The 23,520-nt window shown below is 39.8% G+C and overlaps 1 protein-coding gene and 1 long non-coding RNA gene across 4 annotated transcripts in view; one reads left to right on the forward strand and one right to left on the reverse strand.

Annotated features, from left to right (window-relative positions):
* Window positions 1-21,509, reverse strand: part of LOC105392491 (E3 ubiquitin-protein ligase HECW2) — a 95,872-nt gene extending 74,363 nt beyond the window's left edge. For 2 of the 3 annotated variants that reach the window (XM_048623644.1, XM_048623643.1), the window contains exon 1: window positions 21,086-21,509. In XM_048623644.1, the coding sequence (XP_048479601.1) occupies window positions 21,086-21,410 (325 nt within the window). In that variant the 5' untranslated portion in view covers window positions 21,411-21,509. Of the gene's footprint in view, window positions 1-18,906; window positions 19,197-21,085 lie in introns of those variants that run through there. The other variant, XM_048623645.1, reaches the window with a different exon arrangement.
* LOC125489071 lies at window positions 11,334-12,245 on the forward strand. Its single transcript, XR_007266724.1, has 2 exons — window positions 11,334-11,490; window positions 11,879-12,245. It is a non-coding gene; the product is annotated as an uncharacterized LOC125489071 (long non-coding RNA).
* Window positions 21,510-23,520: the final 2,011 nt, after the last annotated feature.

A 23,520-nucleotide genomic window follows, 5' to 3' on the forward strand; every position in this document is an offset into this window, starting at 1 on the left:
AATCAGATTAAAAAGTAAACGGGACAAAAACTGTAACAAATGATGTTGATATATATACGCATAGAAATACAAATAAAGCCAGTCCTTTGCTGCGCCGCCGCCCGCTCGTTCCGACTCAATAGAACCGGAAGGATTTTGGCCCTTCGATCCGGCTTCCTATGACCGATGGCTTGGAAGCAATTGTTGATTCTTTTCTATTTCAATCTTCCAAGTCGAAGGCGGATGAGCAAATATAGAATGGTAAGACTGATCCGGATATTCATATCAAAAATAACATTTCATATTTTTAATATTATTTTATTCACGTCAGAGTCACACTCTAAGGCCAACGTTTTTTTTTGTATTAGCGCTCTTGGCAAACGAATCAGATTCATTTTAAAATGAGGAGTTTTTCTACAGCGCAGCGGCAGCGGTCCGAGAAGCCACAGCACTTGTGTGAAACAAATCCTGACCGGCACCGGACGTCCGTCTTCGTCGACGTTCAGTCCAACATCAAAAGGAAGTATTCCCGCACTATATCAAACCATTTTAGCCCTTATACTGCAATCCATACAGAACATCTCCAATAATCGTCACCTACTATCGTAAAATTGCCCTAATACGTCTTGTCACTTGTAGAGATGAATAAATTGAAGTGGGCACCACTCTACCAGAGGATGCGGAAATAGCTCAGTAATTTTACAAATGCTATTGTTGTTTTGGTTTGTATTTGGACCATAGGCATAGAATGTTTCGAATGTACGGGTCAGTAATCATAATCCAAAATTAACTCTAAGGTTCCAGCCATACCAGGTGTCCTAATACGAGTATAATGAAGATAAACACAATACAACTGACATACGTTACTTTGCAAATGGTAGCCAGCCGGTTCTTACCTGTAACAAGCAAGTAGAGTGTTAAAAAAAAAGATCAATAAGAACATAATATTATCAAGGAAGACAGTGATGTGCGTTGGCCTGTCGTATCACGAGTATGAGACAGTGTGGTTGGTCGGCCGCCGCCACCGCAGACTTCGCCTACGTCCTCACGTTTCCGGTGTGGACCCCGGGCACTCTCATCCCACTACATCACATCATTTCATTTGAAAATAACTTTATATTCAGTTTATCATCAGCTATATTTTTCACTCTGCGACAGTACCAACATATTAGTCATTCAAGAAAAACCTGGGTAATAAGATCGGTCTTAAAATTATGCCTGCATCTCTGCACATTTATCGATTGAGAAAAAAGCAACATCGACCTTGGACGAGGTCTTAGGGAGCGGACGTAGACGGTCGTAAAAACGGCCCTCACAGTCGCAAAGACAAATAAAACGGACGGTTTGTAATATATGGCGAGCCGCTTACACGATTGACGGGCGATAGCTGCTCGGACGCTGGCATCCGCCAGTCAAGGTGACACACACCATCTTCGCAGAGCCGGTCTCTGCCGCCCAACAATAGCGATGTAGATACTTTCAATACCTCACCAAGGGTCAATATAGAAAAGCGTTTTACTAATACCATCGCACAGCGGGCAGCACCATGCCATTTACACGTTTATGGGACGTAAATCATCCTTCAACGTTAATTAGAGGCTGCGTGAATTGATGTTTATTACAAGCAGCCATTGACGGCGAAACGTAATAACCAAATGCTATAGCCGGAATGAAAAACTCTGGATATTATCCAATGATATTTGAAATTGTTCCTTTGCTATTAATCCAAGAGGTAATCTGTGCGTGTTATTCAACACCGGTAATATAATAACAGTTGAGTAATACATCAGTGACTGAGAGCAGATTGTCGGTCGTGTGCAGTGGATTGTCGTTAAATTGAATTAGATCGCAGCACGGTGCGCCCGCGCAGTTCGACGACCCAGCGGCAGCGCCCACAGCATTAGCTACTTATTGAAATTCTACTAGGTATTCAACGATCAATGATATGTTTCTGATAATAAAATGGCCGCGTCACTCATACACAATTTGGCCAGGGGGTTACTCTATGTGACAAAAAACGAAGATTCGGATCGCTGCTGCGCGAGCCACGACTCGAGGTGCACATTGCACGACAGCTCCCGTACGTTCGTTTTTCGTCAGTATAGAGTAACCCTTCAGGAACGTTGCAGTCAGGCCGCAGGTGTTGCCACGACTCCGCTTTCACCTAATGATACGAAATCCTTTTAGATCGAGAGTGCGTAGGGTGTATAAGCGGGCGGCGCACTGCAATAGGAAAACGTGGGATTCAGATCGAGGGCGGCGTCATTTGCTCTCCACTCGACAAGCTGTTTATCGTGATCACGTAAGGATGCCTAATACAACAGATAAATGTTAATATTAGCTCCGTCCTCCGTTTTTAAGCAACAAACGCGGGCTCACTAAGGTTGATAGCCTCTTCTCCTTTGACTGGTAGAAAACGATAAATTATGTAGATGTAGATGTGGATGTAGAATTGTAGATGTAGAAGAACGGAGTCTATTTTTTTACGAAAACCTTATAGCTTAGATGATATAATGTAATACATATTTAATTTGAAATCGATTAACTAAACTACGAAATCCCCGTAAAACACAGCCGGGTACGGCACAAATCTGAACTACCGCTGGAATCTAAGACGGATACTGATCATTACGGCATAAGCCCCAATCTTAGGCAAGCGTAAGTCGTTTGTAGACGGAAGTGGGTGCTCCACCGACGCAGTAACTACCTTCGTATAAGCCGATGATCACCATCTTACGAAAATGTTTGATGACCATAAGAAACCAACTCGGCACCTACACCTGTTAGTAACTACAATTCAAGGGTCATAATGACAATGATAAAGGCACTATCTCGATGTTATATTAGGAGTTAGGAGTAACCACACAATAATAGGCCGATGCCCGCATGAGACAGTTATTTCATATCACTTTCACCGCACCATATTAGTGTCAGAAGTCAGAATGTGTCATACCAAATAGGCTGATGTGATGAACTTTCTTCAATGGACTTCAAATAACCGACAATTCGTTATGAAATCTATGTGATGATCGTAGTACACATACAAAAAACTAAGTGTAAAGGGAGGAACCGTTCGCCGCCGGAAATAAAAGTAAATGTAAACTGTGAAGACAACAGCGTAGTTCCGCAGCTATTAACAAGTCCGAGGGTTTGTTTATTATATAGGGAGAAGCCAACCGAGGGATCTAATCCGACCCAGTGAATGCACGACCACGTTCTCATTTGACGTTTTCTCATATCGGCAAATAACAGCTTCCTCCATATAAATAAGGTGTATCAAATCAACCAATATTGTTTAAGTGTCCTGCACGGGCAACGACAGAAAGTGTGTTTATAGCATCCGCTTTCCAGACGTAGAGCGACCAAACACCGTTAGTTCGCAACCAAACTCCATTGATTTACATACGCAAATCATGACGAATTGTAACCATGCACGTCCGAATTTAAGTTTTCCGTTGCCCCGCCGCATTCATTACCTTCGAATGTACGCCCTAAGGATTCTTATAGAAACCCTGAGGACTTCTGAGTCCAAATCTAAGTTGTGGTACTGGTACTACACTCGCGAGCAACCAAATCGACTCAAGCCTTCACGGCGCACATATACATTGATTTTCCTAAAACGATAAATGGTAAATATAAAAGTGATATGTCATTCGAAAGCTGAAGAATTAGGCTTTCAATTAAGATCAATACCATAAAAAAAAACTAAGCGCAGATTTAATGACGCATTTTAATTGCCCGTCAGTGTTAATTACCTCATTAGGAATCCACGCCTTGCGCTACCTGATCCCGCTATAAAACCTTTCCACATCCGGTGTACCTTATCAGTCGCTTGTTGCAAGTTGACCGGTACACATCTCGTTGCATTGTATTCCTTGTTTTCGCAAACCCATGGATACCACACCAGAAGAAGCTGCTCAAGTTGTTGCCTTGCTGCAACAAGGGTTAAGTCAGCGAGCAGTCGCTGCCCAGCTCCACTTGAGCCAGTCTGCTGTATCCCGAGTATACAGACGGTTCCAAGAGACTGGTGCCTTCAATCGAAGACCAAGAACGGGCCGCCACCGCTGCACTTCAGAGAGAGACGACCGCTTCATTGTCTCAACCTCGCTGCGCAATCGACACCTTACGGGCGTTGATGTGCAGCAAGAACTGAGACGTGTACGACAAGTGGCTGTCAGCGAGTGGACAGTGAGAAGACGCTTGAAGGAAGCCAACTTGACACCAAAAAGACCTGCATCAGGCCCCAAATTGACTGCAGGCCACCGACAAGCGCGTCTTCAGTTTGCTCGAGAGCATCTCGATTGGAGCATTGCGCAATGGCGGTCGGTCCTGTTTACTGATGAGTGCAGAGTGTGTCTGCATGGCAGTGACAGGAGAGGCCGGGTCTACCGGCGTCCGGGGGAACGATTTGCCCAATGTTGTTTCGCTGAAACAGTAGCATATGGCGGCGGTTCCTGCATGATGTGGGCTGGTATTTCTCTAGAGGGAAAAACCGCACTTGTTTTCGTGCCTGGAGGCGGCCGAGGAGGCGGGTTAACAGCTGATCGGTACATCACCGACATTCTACTCGGTCATGTTGTGCCCTATGCAGAATTTGTCGGTGAAGACTTCGTGCTAATGCACGACAATGCCCGCTGCCACACGGCACGAGTCAGTCGGCAGTTTCTGAGAGAGAAGGAATTGCGCACGATGGACTGGCCTGCGCTCAGTCCTGACCTGAATCCCATCGAACACTTATGGGACGAGCTCAAAAGAAGAGTTCGGGCCAGGAATCCAGTCCCTGCAAGCGTGGACGAGCTGAAGACAGCTTTATTAGAGGAGTGGGACGGCATTCCTCAGGAAACTGTCAAAAAGTTGATAAGGTCTATGAGAAACAGGCTGCAGGCTGTAATTAGGGCAAGAGGGGGCAATACAAAGTATTGATTTAAATAAATAAATTTTTATCTTAACATTTTTTGTTTAATTTGTATAATACGATACCCATACCCTTTTTTCCTAAATTCCCGTTTTTCCTACAATTGCGTTCAGACATCATTTATTTCAAAAATGATGAATGGATTTCAATAATAATGATATCAAATTAAAGCTGACATCTTAAGCTTTTAAATGACATATCATTTTTATTATTTCTATTCATAATTTTACTTGTATTAATGTATGTTTGCGCCGTCAAGGCTTGAGTCGATTTGGTTGCTCGCGAGTGTAGTTATTATTCTGTGGTTGTGGTACGAACAAGTCACTATATTGCACGCAATTAGTAACGAAATCTGTACATTAATAATCGTAAACAGCATTTAAAGCTCGCGATTTAATAAGCTGCAAGAGATGTTACATTTGAAAAAATCTTAGCACTCGTTAGCGCATCCGGTAAATTACGATTGCCCTTGGTGCCTTTTTGCTGAAGGAGCGATTCTTGAAAGAAACCGATTGATCGGCGCATAGCGCAGCAAGGAAGAGTATCCTGTCGCAGCGGGAGGGGGAGGGGGGGACGTGCGCGCGCGCAGGAATCCATGAATGGCCCTAACGAACTCGCTGGCCTTGACAGGGCGGCCTGTGGCCATGCGTCTCGTTCCCATTGCGACTAGCCACAAACAAAAACAATACGACTTATCATTATTATCAATCCAGTGCATTAATGAAAAACAATTTAAGTATAAGTATATTTAATAACATAACTTCAAAAAAATTCAACATTGCAAAACATACGCACACAACGAATGCATATCCTTGCGCCCTCATACGAGTGTTGGCTTCAAAATACTTAAGTATATATAGGTAGGCTTAACCAATACTTAGCCCATTCACAGTCCTTTGATAGCGTATGAATGACGTAGTAGTGTAGTACAGTCATACATAATTAGCGACTCGAGGTGAGCCTAAATGATGTTAATAAAACCAAGTGAACAATAACAACTTGCATTTCCTAGACATTCAGGCATTCAAGGAAAGAATTCAGGGAATGCTTCATGATTATCATAAATAGGAAATAATAATAATCACGTCCGATCCTTTAATAAACTATGTGCAATATATGCAGGTCAGGATATGACAATCGACCTTGAGTATCAAAGGCGGGCCTGAACACGACAAACCACTTAGGCCTGCGTGCTCGCGCGTGCCGTCACGGGATTACCATGTGGGCTAATGCCACAGGACCACATCTGGTGCCATGCCTTGCCCTATTTACACAGCCGCTATACCAATCACTCTCTTGAACCATGCCACGTATTTATTAAAAAGCTTAAATGTCGTCACTTGGCGGTTCTCGACAGGAATCTCATTTTTTGTCGCAATAAACATCGGAGGTGTGACATTAACTTTATGGACACGCTCCATCGCATGGTTTGGGGGCATTGCAGACTTATTGGCGCAGCAAGTTTTTAAGACATTTTTATAGTGCACTGTGTATCATACTGAAAACATAAATAGCTGTTTTGGTTAAAGTAACGCTAGTTAAGTACTAGTTATTATTCTGTGCTTAAAATTTTATAAAAGGATGTTTTCCATGTAATTAAGTTAACTAAACTATTGGACCGACTTTTAAAAGGGTCCGTTCTCAGGCAGCGTGCGGAACGCGCGGAAGACGCCGAACTGCCGGAACGCTTCACCGGATGTTACAGAACAAATCTTTGTGAACCCATTCAGTTACAACAGCTCATGCCATTGACTTTGATCAGAAAAAATAATCACCGCGAACTGATTCAACTGTTACAGTATTTACTCAATGGAAGAAAATGAGCACCATCACGCTGCAGCACCGCTCCCCCCTGGGAACCGCAATTCATGTGAAGCGAAGGGTCAAATCGTGACCGGTGATTGACAACAGTACGCTTTTCCAATCTTCCACAAATCCGGCTTCAATTCTCCACACTATCGAACAAATGCCAAGCCCATTATCGTTTTGCGTCTACTCGATTGCGGATCTCTGAACGGACGTAGTTGCCCTAAATTCGAAGCAAACTCTGTCCGCATGCTCTATGAAATAATATTAAGATTTTGCAACCTAGTGTTGCTTGGAGAGGGAGACTTTGCGATTGGTCGGCAACAATGCCTCATTATTCGCCAGCAGTTACCACCAATACCTGAAGTGAGGAAGTCGATATCTATTAGCTGGGCACAATAGGTGAGCGACATCCGAAGCTCATTATTGGCCCCCATTTCCGTTTGTGATTCGCAATATGCACTAACTATCGATTTATAAACTATCCGGTGAATATGAGCGGTGAGTTTGTTTGGGTAGCGGCTGGCGCTGCATGATGGTAAACATTTCCGACCTTGACGGATTGCTTGTTTACGGATACGCGTTTGTTTCATCGAGATCGAGTCGAATGCGTAATATCCAAGAATATGTTTAGTTAAAATATCGACACAAAATTTTACAGATCATATTGCATTATAATACCTATATTTCAATGATCAAGTCATGCATTATCGACATTGTAGAGACCTGCTGTCAAGAATCCAATGTGAACTGATACTGATATGCCTACGTATGACTAAACGATCGAGAATCTTACATAATATTTTACTATAGTAAATAGCCATATTTCAAAAGTCATGCAAATAGTACGTGAGGATTCATTTGTTCACAGGCTAGTGGACCTTTACAAGCAATCTCTTGAACATAAAATAGACAAACACGATTTGTTTTAAGTTAAACAAACACGTTGTTTGAAGCCGGGCTTCGGGGCGTGCCTTTATCAGAGAGTTTGCATGTAGGTGGTGCGTGTGGTTCTGTAGCGCTGTTTGCCGTGCTCGGTGCTCCCCAAACATTTGCCGAGTTAATATTTGCTATAGCCCCCGCGTCTGTGGCCGGGAAGCCGTGCGGACGCCACCGGTGACCACACTGCCCTGAGCATTAACACAACAAGTAGCCACAAAAATGGGACCCAAAAACCAAACACCGGATACCCAATCGCATAACAAGGAAAGTGCAAGAATCGAGCATGATAAAAAGCAGATAGAAGCAATTACTTATGCCAAATAATGATGTCGAAACAAAAACATCCCAAACGGCCTGGGATCGCTGATTTAATGAATACATTTTTACAGAAGCCCCGTGCAACACGGCGGAAAACGCATAATGATTTCCGTTCTGTGGATTGCGAAAAACTGTTAAAATAATTTGTTCAGAGAGACATTTCGGATGCCTGTCTGAGCTGGCAGAAAACATAATAAATATTTATGTGCTGTTTGAAAAATGGTTGAGGATGAATCGTGGAAAGACCTTGAATCTTTAAACTAAAACGCATGTAAATGTTATGATACTGATCTTGGAAGCAGGATTTGTGCTGAGGGGAAATTGCAAGAAGGGGAATCTATCACTGACCGCAGTCTTTGATAAGCGGATATGGGATGCGCGGTACGAGTGTTACAAATGGTCCACTTCGCCGGCCATAGGCTCGCGATTCTAATTCCGAGATATCGCGCGGGCTTCCTGCCACCACCGGAACTACCACACTCACTAGCTGTAATAAATAAATCATGCGTGCTTCTGTTTAATATGACGAGCGAAACATGTGGAACAATTTAAGCATCTCATTCGATTAATGGCCATATAAGATTTAAAAAGATTAAATATTTAGAGAGGAAAAATTCTTATACGTATATGAATTGTATTACTAGTAGTAGTACTAGTATTTTTTGGATCGTTGGTCCGTAATAAACGATTATATATATATATATATATATATTACATTATATACACCTTCTGTAAGTAAGAATTAATTTGTACCTAATTTTCAATATTATATTTTAATTGGAATTGTGTATTGTGCTTATTATAGGGTTCATTATTATAAGTTGGTATTTAGAAGTCAGAATAGTTCAGAACTTCAGACCGGGTTCCGCTCATCTCGCATAATCTTTATTGACCAAAACTCATTTCGCATAACTCGTATGGTCTAAACTTTTTTGGCCGAACCATCACTTTGCCAAGACTTATGTGGCATAAGGCTCGTTTCGTCTAAAACTCTTTAGGCACAATCTTTAAACACCTAAGTTTCGTTTGCTCAAATTTATGTTCGTCTATACCTATGTATAATCTTGTTTCTCCTAAAGTTATCTTAATAAATAATATATTAAGTAAGTATGTAGTAAATGTACAAATTGTGGTATTTTTCTCCTACATCCCGAAAATCACGATATTGTATGATCAAAAAATCGAAAGTTAACGACCAATATAATTATTACAAACCCCATGAGATCGAAACCTAAAAATAGGTGCGACGACGAGCAAAGCGAGGAGGAGCGTGTTAGGTGCACATGTTCATCAAAACCAAAGCGGAGCGCAGCGAAGCGGAGCGGAGCGTTTTCCAAACAGCGGAAACAATACAAGGCACCAGTTTGCGCTATGTAGGGAGACGTTCCGTCAAAGTTAAAGCCAAACGAATATTATTTCTTTGTATAAACCTATGCCATAGCATTATTAGGCTATTCAAGATTTGGCCATACCATTATTAGGCTAAACAATGTTATGCGAAATAACTTTTTACTAAACGAGATTTATGCCATACGATTTTCGGCGTAACGAGACTTTGACCAAACGTTACTATGCAATACGAGATTAGGCAAAAAAATCTTATGCCAAAAAAGGTAGAACCCTTCAGACCATATTTACATTTTCAAAACAAATTATTTATTAAAAGTAACAATTGAAACCGGGACGTCATCCATTCATCAATGAAAATACCTAGTCTAAATTATGATGCATACGTATACAATAACTAAAACAATTTTGTATTGTTATTGTTACCTAGGGTATTCAAAATTAAACTGCAGTTTCTATGTACTGCGTTGTTTTTACTTCATTATTTTAAAGTGAAGAGATTTATCTCTTGGTGATGCGAATAAAATCAAACCCTTGACATAATTATTATGAATTACAGGAGCTAGCAGCATAAACTCTTCAATTTGCATTTGAAGCTGAACGGAGTCAGTCAGTAAATCTCAAGCCAAAGAAGTTCATGTGATATCTTAAAATCCCTAGTAAGTGAGGAATTTACTTCTAAAACAGTAGACCGTGGTCATTCCCAGTATCGGGTGGGTCCGTCATGGGAAGATGGCGTGCTGCAGATTACATATCACGAAGATGCGTATGCAGTGGCCACGCTTTACGACTCCATAGGCTGGGTAATTGCTGCAACACGCGTGGGAGTCGCCGTGCTTCGCAGACCCTGACTGGAGGGAGTAGGTGCCTCCATTCATCAACACAAATGTGTGGCATGCAAGATAGAAGAAGACATGAAAGGCTTAATAATTGAATCACAAAATTGACCGAATATTATAAATAATTAAAGTTTGATACACAATTTGAGTCTTTAATCTCGATTGAACCGGGCATATTGTATACAATCAAGTGATGTCATGTCACATAAACACCTACACTCAAACACACCTAGTCAGTGTGAAGATAATTAAAGTCTACCTATTCATTAAACAACAAAAAAAAGTCCACAATTAAGATAGTAATTGATGTCTTAGCGTAGTTTTCCATGCCGCTGCCGTTTCCACAATTCTTGTTCTATTTCACTTTTAAATTTGTAGGTACTTGAGAAATTTGGTAATTGTGAAGACAGAAAATTCATTGACAATATAAAAAAGAAAGAAAACGAATTTATTTCATGCTGCAAAAATACACCCACAACACAATAATTAATATTGATAGCCAGTCGTGCTTGTGGTGCATCAGCTCAGCGCCAAAAAAGGCCCGAACTGCTGCAAGTAAGTACATGTGTAGGTACCTGCATTGCTGATTTTCAGCCCTTATTGTGACTCATGAAAACGACAATTCGTGACATAGTACGAGAACAGCACGGCTAGTATGGCCATAATAAGACAACATGTGAAGTGACTGACTAAATTGAGTCACTTTTTGATATCAGTCTTAAATGTTAGCATAGGGTGTACATGGGACTCATTTTATTTATGTGATTGGGCATTAGTCCCAGTGACACTGTAACTTTTCTGCTCTGTGCAAATAGGTTTTTCAAATGTTATTTTTTTCCGAAAATCTCTCATTTGTGGTTGTTGTTTGTATTGTCTATGGTTTTTTGACAATTAAAATGTCACCAAACGTCAAATTTGAAGAAAATTTTCGCTGTTTGGTGCGTTGAGTGTAATATTTTGGTAATATTACTTTGCTTTGCGCTACCCCATAGACTCATATTGGCTCATTAACTACTTTCTTGAGTTTTTTGGACATCGTCACATGAAATAATATACGACCGAGCTTGCTCCCGACCAAGCACGATCAGATTCCTTGGAGAGTTCTAGAGTTCTTCGGCAGCCGTCGACCGAGCACCGGCTCCATGAGACGAAGAACAAAACAGCATGCCACCTGACGATGACCCACCCACCGTCTACCCGGACCCCTGGGTCCGCTAGCTAGAAGTCCTTGAGACAAAAGCTCGGGCAGGATCCGGACGGGCGCAACGGAATATCATCTACGATGCTTGTCCCACGGCCTGACTGAATAATATTTATATAATCAATGGAAGGAAAAAACATTAGGTAAGTACCAGTATTTGTGACATGTTATTATAATTGGGTACACAAAACAACTCAAAAAACTTTTCACATGGCACCGTGCCCACTTGGTGGACTAGGCCTAAACCCATCCTTCCTTGGAAGGAAACCCGTACCCCAGCAGTGGGGACGTCATGGGTTATGATGAAGATGTTATTGCAACACCCAGGCTTGCTACTCCAGTTTACTCGGGAGCTAGGATGGCTGAGCTGAAATCAAGGGGATATGTACAAAGGTTCCACTCGAGAGAGCCACATACAGGAACTTCGCCCCCTCTCAGAATAGAATAGAATAGATGAAGATGACAATAGGAGTCATAATCTTAGTTCATAAGTATAACTAAAATCTCCTGAAACATTTTTTTTTGTTACAGAATATTGAAATTGGCTCCTAGGCAAGACGGAAGATGGACAAAGGCGGTCAGAAAATGATGGCCTAGACACAAGAGCTGTTGGCAGAGATCATCTGAAGATGGTCAGATGACATCAGCATCAGCAACCTTGTGGTGAAACAATTAACATGAGCGGCACAGAACTGGCTGAAAAAGTTGAAAAACTTGGTATACATAATAAGAGGCCTATACCAATTTGATGACTGATAGGCCAAGTTTGAACTGATTATTGTGAGAGTTGATAACTAAGAATACCCAATATGCTGTTATAGTGTGTAAATAGTACTTATATTTTTTATAATTTATTTATTATGTATAAGTTTAATAAATGTTTTACTTACCTAAAGAAGATATGATATTTTTATAACCATTTCATTTTGTTGTACATGGAAGCATACCTACTTACAGATTTTACCTACTTAGTGTGTTGTTGATAAATAATAAAGCCTGACTAGGGTTTGTCGCTGTGGAGAAAGGATTAGCATCAGTTGCTGACTGCCCGGTGTGCCGGACTTATTCAATGTACAGTTTATATGATTTACATTTCTTGAACTCCACATTTAACATTCAAACTATTCAATTCGCCACTTAATTCTAGTTAGTGTGTTGTTGATAAATAATAAAGCCTGACAAGGGTTTGTCGCTGTGGTGAAAGGATGTCGCTGACTGCCCGGTGTGCCGGACCTATTCAATGTATATTATTTACATTTTGTGAACTCCACATCTATCATTCAAACTATTCAATTAGCCACTTTATTAACTACATACTTTGACGTGAATAGGCAAACTTAAACTATATGGGAGGCAACTGAAAATCAGTGGTTTGTTCCTAAGGGCAAATATAATCAAAGGGGCAAACATATGCGCTGAGATGCTTCCCTTTTGGTCTGTTTCAACACACACATTTCGCCTCTTCATTTAACTGTACCTATATCATTTGTTGTAGTTATGTTTGAGTGGAACAAATTAATGTCTATCTATCTAACTTATTGGCACATGTCAGCGACGAGATTTGAACCCGTATCTCTTCCATGAGGGGCGGGCGCTTACCCGTCTGAGCTACCACCGCTACCTACATATAATATAGGTAATTATTATAATTTTAGTCAAATAAAAAAGAGGATGTGTGTTTTGACAAATGTTGTTTTTAAAGCATTTTCAACGGGTTATTAGAGTCCCGGATCATCCTCCCTATAAGTATTATAGTAATTTTCCTTTCCTGCATCTCTTCTTGTAGAGCAAGGATGAAATTAACAAAAACTAAACAAATAATAATTTGTGTCACATGTTATCACCACCTTCGAATTTGTGTGATAAAATGCTACCTAAACAAATGTCAAAATGAGGGATTCCCCTCATCTCGCATAATCTTTATTGACCAAAACTCATTTCGCATAACTCGTATGGTCTAAACTTTTTTGGCCGAACCATCACTTTGCCAAGACTTATGTGGCATAAGGCTCGTTTCGTCTAAAACTCTTTAGGCACAATCTTTAAACACCTAAGTTTCGTTTGCTCAAATTTATGTTCGTCTATACCTATGTATAATCTTGTTTCTCCTAATGTTATCTTAATAAATAATATATTAAGTATGTAGTAAATGTACAAATTGTGGTATTTTTCTCCTACATCCCGAAAATCACAATATTGTATGATCAAAAAATCGAAAGTTAACGACCAATATAATTATTACAAACCCCATGTGATCGAAACCTAAAAATAGGTGCGACGACGAGCAAAGCGAGGAGGAGCGTGTTAGGTGCACATGTTCATCAAAACCAAAGCGGAGCGCAGCGAAGCGGAGCGGAGCGTTTTCCAAACAGCGGAAACAATACAAGGCACTAGTTTGCGCTATGTAGGGAGACGCTCCGTCAAAGTTAAAGGAAACGAACATTATTACTTTGTATAAACCTATGCCATAGCATTATTAGGCTATTCAAGATTTGGCCATACCATTATTAGGCCAAACAATGTTATGCGAAATAACTTTTTACTAAACGAGATTTATGCCATACGATTTTCGGCGTAACGAGACTTTGACCAAACGTTACTATGCAATACGAGATTAGGCAAAAAAATCTTATGCCAAAAAAGGTAGAACCCAAAATGAGACATGTGTGGACAAATTGGTACACCCATGTTAGGAAATAAGACAAATCTTCCAATCTCGCTGTCAAAATTGTAACTCACATCTTGTAGTGATTATTTCGTGTTGGCCATGTTAGCGTTTGTGAGGACGACTGGTATCACACAATTTGTTGCAACTAGCTGTCATTTATATCTTGTCCCAGCCATACTGTGCTACGCGTGCAGTACATCATAGACCAAATTAATTAAATACTACAAACCCGCATATTAAACAATCGTGACTACGTGAGGACATTGAAGTAACCGACTCAACACTGCTTACGATTCGAAGATCTTTAATTGGTTCCCAAAGTGCCACATATACTGTGTAATGTCTTCAAATGGATCGTCAAGACACGAACTCGACCTCGGGACCTGTCACCCGGCAGGAAACCGGGCCGCAGCACCCAGCTACACGATATCCCTTTTACGTATGGACCAATTAACGAGCCCGGACAGACCGGATGTAATGCACAAACAAATGCATTAGCACCTTCATCGGCCACTAATCTTTTTATGGCCACTCGCTGGAAACAACGTCAGGTAAATCAATTTAACGAAAACCAAGTTGCTTCTCTGCTCGAAACTCTGATGCAAGAATCAGATGGTATAAGTTGAGATAAAAATAAAAGGTGATTATTATTAAAGTCATGTGTTGACCTTAAGTGCGGAACGTGGTTTCATTCATTTGATGCAATTAAGGTGTGGGTCTCGAGTTTTACAATCGATAGCTGCTCGTTTTGGTTGACAATGTGAGACAAATCCTTCATAGTACCGTGTAGGTTTGTAGACAACATATCATCATCATTATCGCGGGGGTTGGACATTCATACTAACGACTCTTTAAAGAACCCACCTTTCGTCTTTGGCCCTTTTGACCGGAGTGTGTGATGCAATGACGCAAACGCTCTGCTTATTTTAAAACGGTGCCGCTTTGAGAGAATCCACGTGTAAGTAACTCATATTGTTGTAAACGGAAATAGGTCAGATGGTCTTGGAGAGTGATGTTTTGTGAAATTGCTGAAAATATGTTTACAAAAGGGACTTCAATCAATTGCATACACATTCACTAGTATGGAAATACAGTTGTTCATAAATGAATTACCATTGTTTTTTGTTGGATTTTTAATTATAAGTTTAAAATAACAAATCCAGGAGAAAGGTGCAATATTATGTTTATAAATAACACTATAAAAAAACGGAAGTGAAGCCCGTGCTGCCAATTACTACAAAGATGCCAGACGTATGCTACTTCCGTTTTCGCTTCAGCGACTGCCACCCTCTGTTTAGGGTTGTTCCGGAAAGCCTATTATCAAAAAATCTCAAAGTCAACTTGGCTTCCATTCAGTTCCTGCCGCTTCCGGACCTTTATTTACATCACTATTAACGGTTGAGATTTCACACGATTTTATGGTTTTAAACGGTCAAACCCTTTGCTTGCTATGGTCGTATAGTCCAATAAGGATATCACTGCCATACCGCGCCGGTAGGCCGGTACTATAATAATTGATAGTTTTTTTACCGTTTTCAATCGCTTCAATTTAGGAACGGAAGTAAGTGTGGCTTCGAACATTGAACTAAGATATTATAATGTGTAGTTTATTTGAGGGGTTCGAGACATACACGGAGCAGCTATCAAGGCGAGCATGCTATTTCCATCATGTAAACTTACAGCATAATTTATAGTTTCCTCCCTATGGTTACTGTAACAATGCTCCCCGTTTTGCTACTCAAGTCTTATGTCTTTATGAGGTGACGACGACTAATTACATACTCTGACGATAGCGTATACTTTTATCTAATAACTATGAAAATACTTACCCACGTTGATTTCGCTCACTTAACTCACAACATTTTATTGAAATAGTATTTTCTCAAATCTCATGCATTTACGATTGCGAGCGAGACCAGAGAAATGTCGGGAATCCTGACTTAAATCTGAAATCACTAATTAATAAATTTCTTGCGGAGCGCGGCGAACAGCGGGCTATCACCACGTTTCTCATTACCACCGTGAGAAACACTGCCGCTACTTCTTTCACTTGCTGTTCAATACTTCGCCAACTTTATAATGGTTCGGCTTTTTGAAAAGCGTGGGACACGCTGACAAGAAAACAAAAAGGAAAAAGACGCGGAAAGAATATAATTATGCTTGCAACAAGTCGACACGACACGCCACGTTTGATCCATTGTCATCTTTTCATTCCAACTTTCTTGGCAATTTTCAACTGTTATGTGGTGTAAATAGCCAGGCTGAAGTTTAGTAAGAGAAGAAAATGACTACGCAAGAGGATGTTATTAGAGCATTAATTGAAGGAATAGTTGGTGGGGAATTAATGAAGGAAATGAAATAACCATTAGGTGTATCGAGGCGAGGGCGTATCTAACCAACGCACAGGAGGAAATGCAGGCGCGGGCTATGTGGACCGATAGAATAGTATTAATTACAAATTCTGAATCTAACTTTACTGTTACTTCTTACTTGTGGAAATGGCTGCAATAATGGCGGAGGAACTGAGATGTCTAAGATAAGTACAAGGTGATGCTGAGTGAGGTCATAAAGATTAATTAATTAAATAAATTCCAAACCATAGTATAGATCTAACATGCACAATAATGGCTTGATGACAAATAAAAATAAGACTGAGCTACGAAACACAGAATATTAAAATAAAATATTCACTTTAAGGTTTAATTGTGCAACAAACATGGTGGAAATGTAATTTCCGCTGAAGATGAGCGATTCCTAGCTGCCCGTTACGGTGGTATAAATATTGGGGACACCTTTTTGATGGATAGATATATAAACAAACACAGACTTTTGTTTTCTCAAATATCTAACCTAATACGTAATATAAGATGCCGAAATTTTAACACTAATGCATGTAAAGCTATAACTTTTTTATGTTAACATACAATTTTCTTACAAACTTGCCTGGTACAGACGCTAGAATGACGAAAGTGGCAAGTTAAAGGCGTGTCTACATAATATCCAATATCACATATCTCCGGTAATAAAGCCATCATGACATGAGAGATAGATTGACACTTTATTGACGCATCATACAACTTTACGATCTCACATATTATTATGAATGGTACTGATGCTTATTTGATTATTATTATTATACCAGACTAATCAAGAAAGCAATTCCTGAAGAGAGAAGGGCCAATAACAGAAACTAAAGGATATTAAGATATGTTAAAGGTGTAAACGAAGTGATCAGTATCGCAAGGCAAACAATAGGGGATCATCAATTTCAGCTTGACATGACAACACTATTCTCCCGAGTATAAAAAATTGGCTAGGATGCCAGGTAAAGGAGCCCTAGCGCCTTTTTAAATGCACCTTTGACCATTGTGTCTGTGCGGCTGCGGCGCCTAAAATACAAAGCTAAACAGAAAAATAAAATAAACGCATCCACCCAACCAAAAGAGGAATAATATATCTAAATGTAGAGATGGTATACATCTCTTACCTTTTGAATAATATTGATTGACTTTTAACCTATTCTATTTATGGATTTGCTTCCCAAAATAGCAATTTGGGCAGATTGTGAATGAAGAATCAAATGATATGTCACTAGGGAATACAATCCCGGCCTTTATTTGGGATCCCGGGATTTCGGGACTGGATGAAGACAATCCCGGGATCCCGGGATAGTCCCGGGATTAAGGTCACAAACAAAAACACGTCTAACGAATCAAAGTTTTTAGGTTAATTGGAGACACAGTATTTATAATTTAACTTTGTCAGACCATACTAAGTTGAAAAAAAAAAACTTCTTAAAAAAGTTAAACAATAGGCTACTTCGCTACTTGACTCTTTTTTAAAGTAGGTATAATATGGTTAATAATTGCTCTATTAGCCCAAACAAAATAATCTATTATTTTTTTGAACTTTGCCAATTGCAAAACTTTAACTTAAAAGTTCTACTTTTCATAATCATATCATAATCTTTATTCCAAAAAATTCTTACATTCTTGTTATACATATATATTATATAGTAGAACAAGGGTCAAGTCTCTACTCCCTAAATAGGTGGAAAACCATAATAAACAGGCGAAAACGGTGTCAACCATATTTGTTTATAAATTATCACATCTGACGTCACACGTGTAGAAAACAATAATTTGACATTTAACTAATGACAACAAAGCTACAAGAATACCTTTACATACTAATTTACCCTTTTTTGTCAATCCCGAAAATCCCGGGATTGGCAAATTTTAATCCCAAAAATTTCGGGACTGGAAAATGACCGGGATCCCGGGATCCCGGGGAGCGGGATCCCGGGCTTGTATTCCCTATATGTCACTGACGATGATCGAGTATAGAAACTAGAAACTGGCCATTCGTAAAAAAACAAATACATAATTATTTTAATTAGTGGCATCCATAGGGTACTTTTCACCCCAAAATTCAGACAGACAACCTGAACTATAAACCTAAAGGCATAGGAAAGCTCGCGGTGAATATAAAGGGGGTTATTTCCGCGAAATTGACTTTTAATTAAATCGAGAGGGACTATTTTCCAGCCGAATGAATTGAGAACCTTATTGTAGCTGAGGTGGTGATGATGCGAGTCTAGTGGTATGGTGCTCTTTATATTCTGACTGGCCAGTCTCAGATAAAATTTAAGTATTATGATATTTTAGTGAAAGCAAATCAAATTGCCGATTGCCTCGTTATTGCTTAAATACATTACTCGGTATATAAAGAGACATCTGGCGTACTACGCCTAACCATATTAGAATTACGTGGGCTCCCACCTACAAATCAACCCACTTGCGTATTTTTCGATTTTGAATCGTGTCTATAATCCATGCAATAGACGTGATAGTGTAAAGTAACCGTTTAATCGAAGAAAAAGGCCACTCACCGTAAAAGTCAAGTAGAGGTAAACTAATGCCGGCTTTCCCAGCAAAAGCAGGATTTCATCTGTAGAAGTGTGGTGAACTGCGGCACTCCGACGCAGAAAAGGTGAATCGCGATGATGTCAATGTGTTAATTAGCACCAGAGTGTCAGGTAAACTTCAGCACAGAAACTACCGCGAGTATTCAAATTTTGGAACGTCAAAATGAGAGGATCGTGCGCGCGCGTATCTGCGCGTTGCTCGGCGGCGCGACTGGCGGCAGGCGGCGCGGGCGGCACGCGCCGGGCCTCATTCACGCGAGTGGGGGCTCCTCGGCCCATTCATACTCCGCCAGACCGCGCTCGCCGCTCGCCACCGCTCCGCCCGCGCGCCCATTCATTCTACGTGCCATGCGCAATTCTTCACGCCCAACACCAACAGTACCGGCGACCGCTACGGCTGCTCGATTCCGACACTTGTACTCATTGTAATGCAAGAAAAGCAAATCGGTTTCCTGTGTTAGCTGTAACACCAGTTTTTGGAACACTACATTAAAAATCAATTTGGAGAATTTTATTGCACACAATGGCATAATATAATACGAACGGAGTTGCTTTTGCAATCGGTCGGTCATGAAACTTAAAATCGATAATGTATCTCTTAATGCAGATATATAAATACACCGAAAGTTTAGAGAATGTTGGTAGGAGCCAACCTTCCGAGCCAAACTCGCAACTTTCAGCAGAGTTAATTCTCGCTGTTGCAGACCAAAATGCGGCAAGATCCTCAAGTTTTTGCCGTAACCGCACAACTTAGAAGTAAATAAAGTTTACTGCAATAATGGCTGCATCGCGACCGCGGAGAAAATGGCGAGGACAACGGCACAGGCTGGTGAAAGGCCCCGTTGGCTCAGCGGTTTATGTAACCGAGCCGCATGCAACGACCGCGCGTGCCCTGCGCTACTGCACTTACTAGCCTCTTTAAAGCTGCTATATCTTAATCTTGTCTACATAATGTACATAATTTACGCAGAATATAATATACCAAGACGATACGTGTATTTCCGATCCTTTCACACATAATGCTGTTTTAATTGCAAAATAACTGGCAAGAAAACCTATGATTTTACTGATTGATTCGTATTAATGTAAAAATACGAAATAGTAATACCTAGGTGGCGAAAGATAAATCTCTAGATGAGAAACTCTAGCGTGTGGTCTATTAATGGCGGCGATTAAAAGGCAAATGATACGTGCTATTAAATGCTGTTTACTACACCGTTAAGTAGCAAAACCCGTATCAATTTAATTCAGCTGCAAGGCATAAGAAGAGCGCAGGGTGCGCGGGCGCATAATTAACGAGCAATGGTGGGCGATGATTGCACTTTCGCGGTACACGAGCCTTCTTGAGCTGATAATTGCTTTGGAGATACCGATACGCAAAGAGTGAACTAACCAGTAGAAAATCGAGTGCTTTCGCAATATATGTGTGTACACAGAAGATCAATATTGGAACGCTTAGGTGAGGAGTCACTCCTCAAAGTAAGAAGTCATATATTTTGGTTGGGAAATAAGCTTCAATATTAAAAGTTATCCACTTTTTCAGCTCCATTTTCCAAGCTGCTAGTAGATTACTTACCATACTGCTGTACTTAAATAATAAATTGTTTTTTTTTTACTGATAACTGAAAGTTGAATAGGCAGCAAATATGTATCTCTTCAAATAAACTACCTCACAGCCCGACGAATAAAATGATGTAGCATAAAGTTAGCGCAATCTCACGCAGAACTTTCTTGCTTCACACGAGCAACTGGGGGGTCACTCTATACTGACGAAAAACGAACGAACGAGAGCTGTGGTGCAATCGCTAATACATAGAGTTGTGGCTCGTGCAGCATCACTCCGAAACTTCGTTTTTCGTCAGCATAGAGTGACCCCCATGGTCGATAGCATCGCGCGGGAAAGACGTCAGCTTCCTGTTGTTGCAACTACCGGAGCTTGGACTTACAGTTACTGCCTCTCGTTGCTTATGAGGCCTAACTAGTCCAGTTAGGTACGTTACGATGCTCTGCTGATTACGCAGTCTGGTTAACACATTATAAGTTGATGAAGAAAAGATGTTGCAAGTTACAGGGCTGCTGTGGCTTCTTATAATTAACAAATTATAGTGAAATAATTTGTGAGAAGCTTAACAATAGCACTTACCTGCATAGCAAAGCGCGATGAAGTCCCTCGGAGTAGTAGATCCTTCTGGCAGACACCACGATATTTTGAATTCCCTATCTTTATTTAACACCCATTTGAGTGTGCTCCCTGAAGATTCTCCCGAATTTTGAGACTTTTTAATACTGTCGGTTTGAACTTCTTCTATGGCACTTTTAACACTTTTGATATTTTCACTTTCTTGTATTGTCTCCTGTGATTTTGAGCTATCTGCATTGTTTTCAGATGTCACATTATTGTCTCCAGCGTCGTTAGTCTCGGTTTGTTTAGAACTTCCTGGCGAATTCACGTCATTCTGATCTGACATGTCTTTAACAGTCACTTGTTATTGTTTTTTGGACACTTTCTTCATTTTCGCAGTAGGTAGTTACGTTTCACAGCATTTCTGCGAAAGAAGCGACGATTTAGTTTCACGAGATAAACTGGAAATGAGTGTGGTGTAAAATAGTACGATGTGGGGTGGAAAGTTGTGCGATGAAGAGCAGAGTGGTAGTTATAGGGAGGCAGATACTGGGAGCGACTAGACGGCGGCGGGGGCGGGGGCGCGCGCGGGGGGGCGCCGTCGCGACGCCAGGCAGGCCGGCGCCTCCACCCCGCTACAGTAATGCGGCCTATTCAGACAAGCTTTTGCTCTTGTTATTTGCTTGATATGTCTTGTAACACAGCACTTTGAATTACGCGAAAAAAAAATAGTAGATTTTTCGTCGTTAGACATGGGAAAAAGAAGAATGTACTTATTTGAAACTTATTTTAAATTTATAGCCTGCATACATACTATTACCTAAATATTTAGATTTTTGATTTATTTCATAATTGAAGCATTATTTACATAAAAGTATAATAAAACACAACTAATGTCTAATTTTGAAAGGTTTGCAATAATGATTTTGACTGCTACCACCCCACCTACAAAGGGTTACAAAGGGTTTTGGATGAAGTACCTACCTATAATAAGACTATGATTGTTTAAATAGCACCTCAACCATAGTATTACATGTGAAATATGTATGGGGAACTGCAGGGTCACTAGCATTTAATATAGGTATTCAATACTTAATTATTTATAGAAAACATCAGATATTATAACATACTAGCTGATCCCGCGAGCTTCGCTTCTCCTTAAAAAGTTTTCCCGTGGGAATTCCGGGATAAGAAGTAGCCTATGTTCTTTCCCAGGGTCTATACCATATGTATACCAAATTTCATTTAAATTTGTTCAGTAGTTTTGGTGTGAAAGAGTAACAGACAGACAGACACAGTTACTTTCGCATTTATAATATTAGTTAGGATTATACACATAGAGCATAAGAATGTACTTATTTCATGTTTTGGATGTGCCTTAACGATGGTGATGGTCAGTTTTGAACCTACATTGGGTCAGAAATGAGCCTTCTGTACATAAATGTATTTCTGTAAGTTAAAGTTTTTCATGATAACATATTTTAAAATTAATAGAGCAAAGTGCCAGTGTCACAACATGTGGATAAAATGTACTTATGCATCAATTTAAAAAAAAAACAAGAAGTATACTGCTGTTGAATATGTCTGTCCTTGCATTATAGAAAAATCATGTTCAACGAATGCAACTCTTAACTCTTTCTTAAACTCATGTTGCAGATTATTCAATGTTAATGAAATTATATCAGTAATTTTATGACTGAGTATGTAAGAGAGCACTTCTCATAATATAGTGACTTATAACTGTTTGATCCAAATATCGATAAGAACAGATAGTTCAGTCATACCGGTATTGGCTGTATGGCCAGTACCTATACATATAATATTATTGGGTCAAGTTGTTTCATAAATCTACAGAGTGGGTGCATGACATTTAACAGGAATAGAATAATATTGTTTTATTCAACATGTAATTTTACCATTATTTGTTGATAGTCATAATATTACTGTATCACAATTTCAAAGGGCTCAGTCACTGAGGGAGAAGAAATAGCGAAAGAAACTCCTCGAGCTGGTACAAATCTATACCAAATTTGTCATTATAAACTTTTACCATGATAATACAAAGAAAGCCTACACAAAAATGAATTAAACTGGAAAATATGATATTTAATTAAAAGGTATTTTTTATAAAATATCAATAACATCGTATATAGGTACATAAATATCAATAATATTTATGAATTAAGGTTTAAGGTTTAAGGTACTTTATTTCTCATAAGAACATTATAAAAAACATTCACTCAAAATGAGAACTTAAAATTCTAAATACTTATTGTTACTTACAGTCCAACTACAAAGTCGTGAAAACGGAAGTGGATCCTAACTAATCGTTTAAGATCGTATTTAATCGATCTGTTATAGGTATTTATTAAAGGACTATCTGTTAAAATCCATAATCAATCCATATTTTATTTTTAAAATGTATGTAAAAGTAAGTAAATAACTGATGATCATAA

The sequence above is a fragment of the Plutella xylostella genome, chromosome 10 (assembly GCF_932276165.1).
Source record: "Plutella xylostella chromosome 10, ilPluXylo3.1, whole genome shotgun sequence".
Lineage (NCBI taxonomy): Eukaryota > Metazoa > Arthropoda > Insecta > Lepidoptera > Plutellidae > Plutella > Plutella xylostella.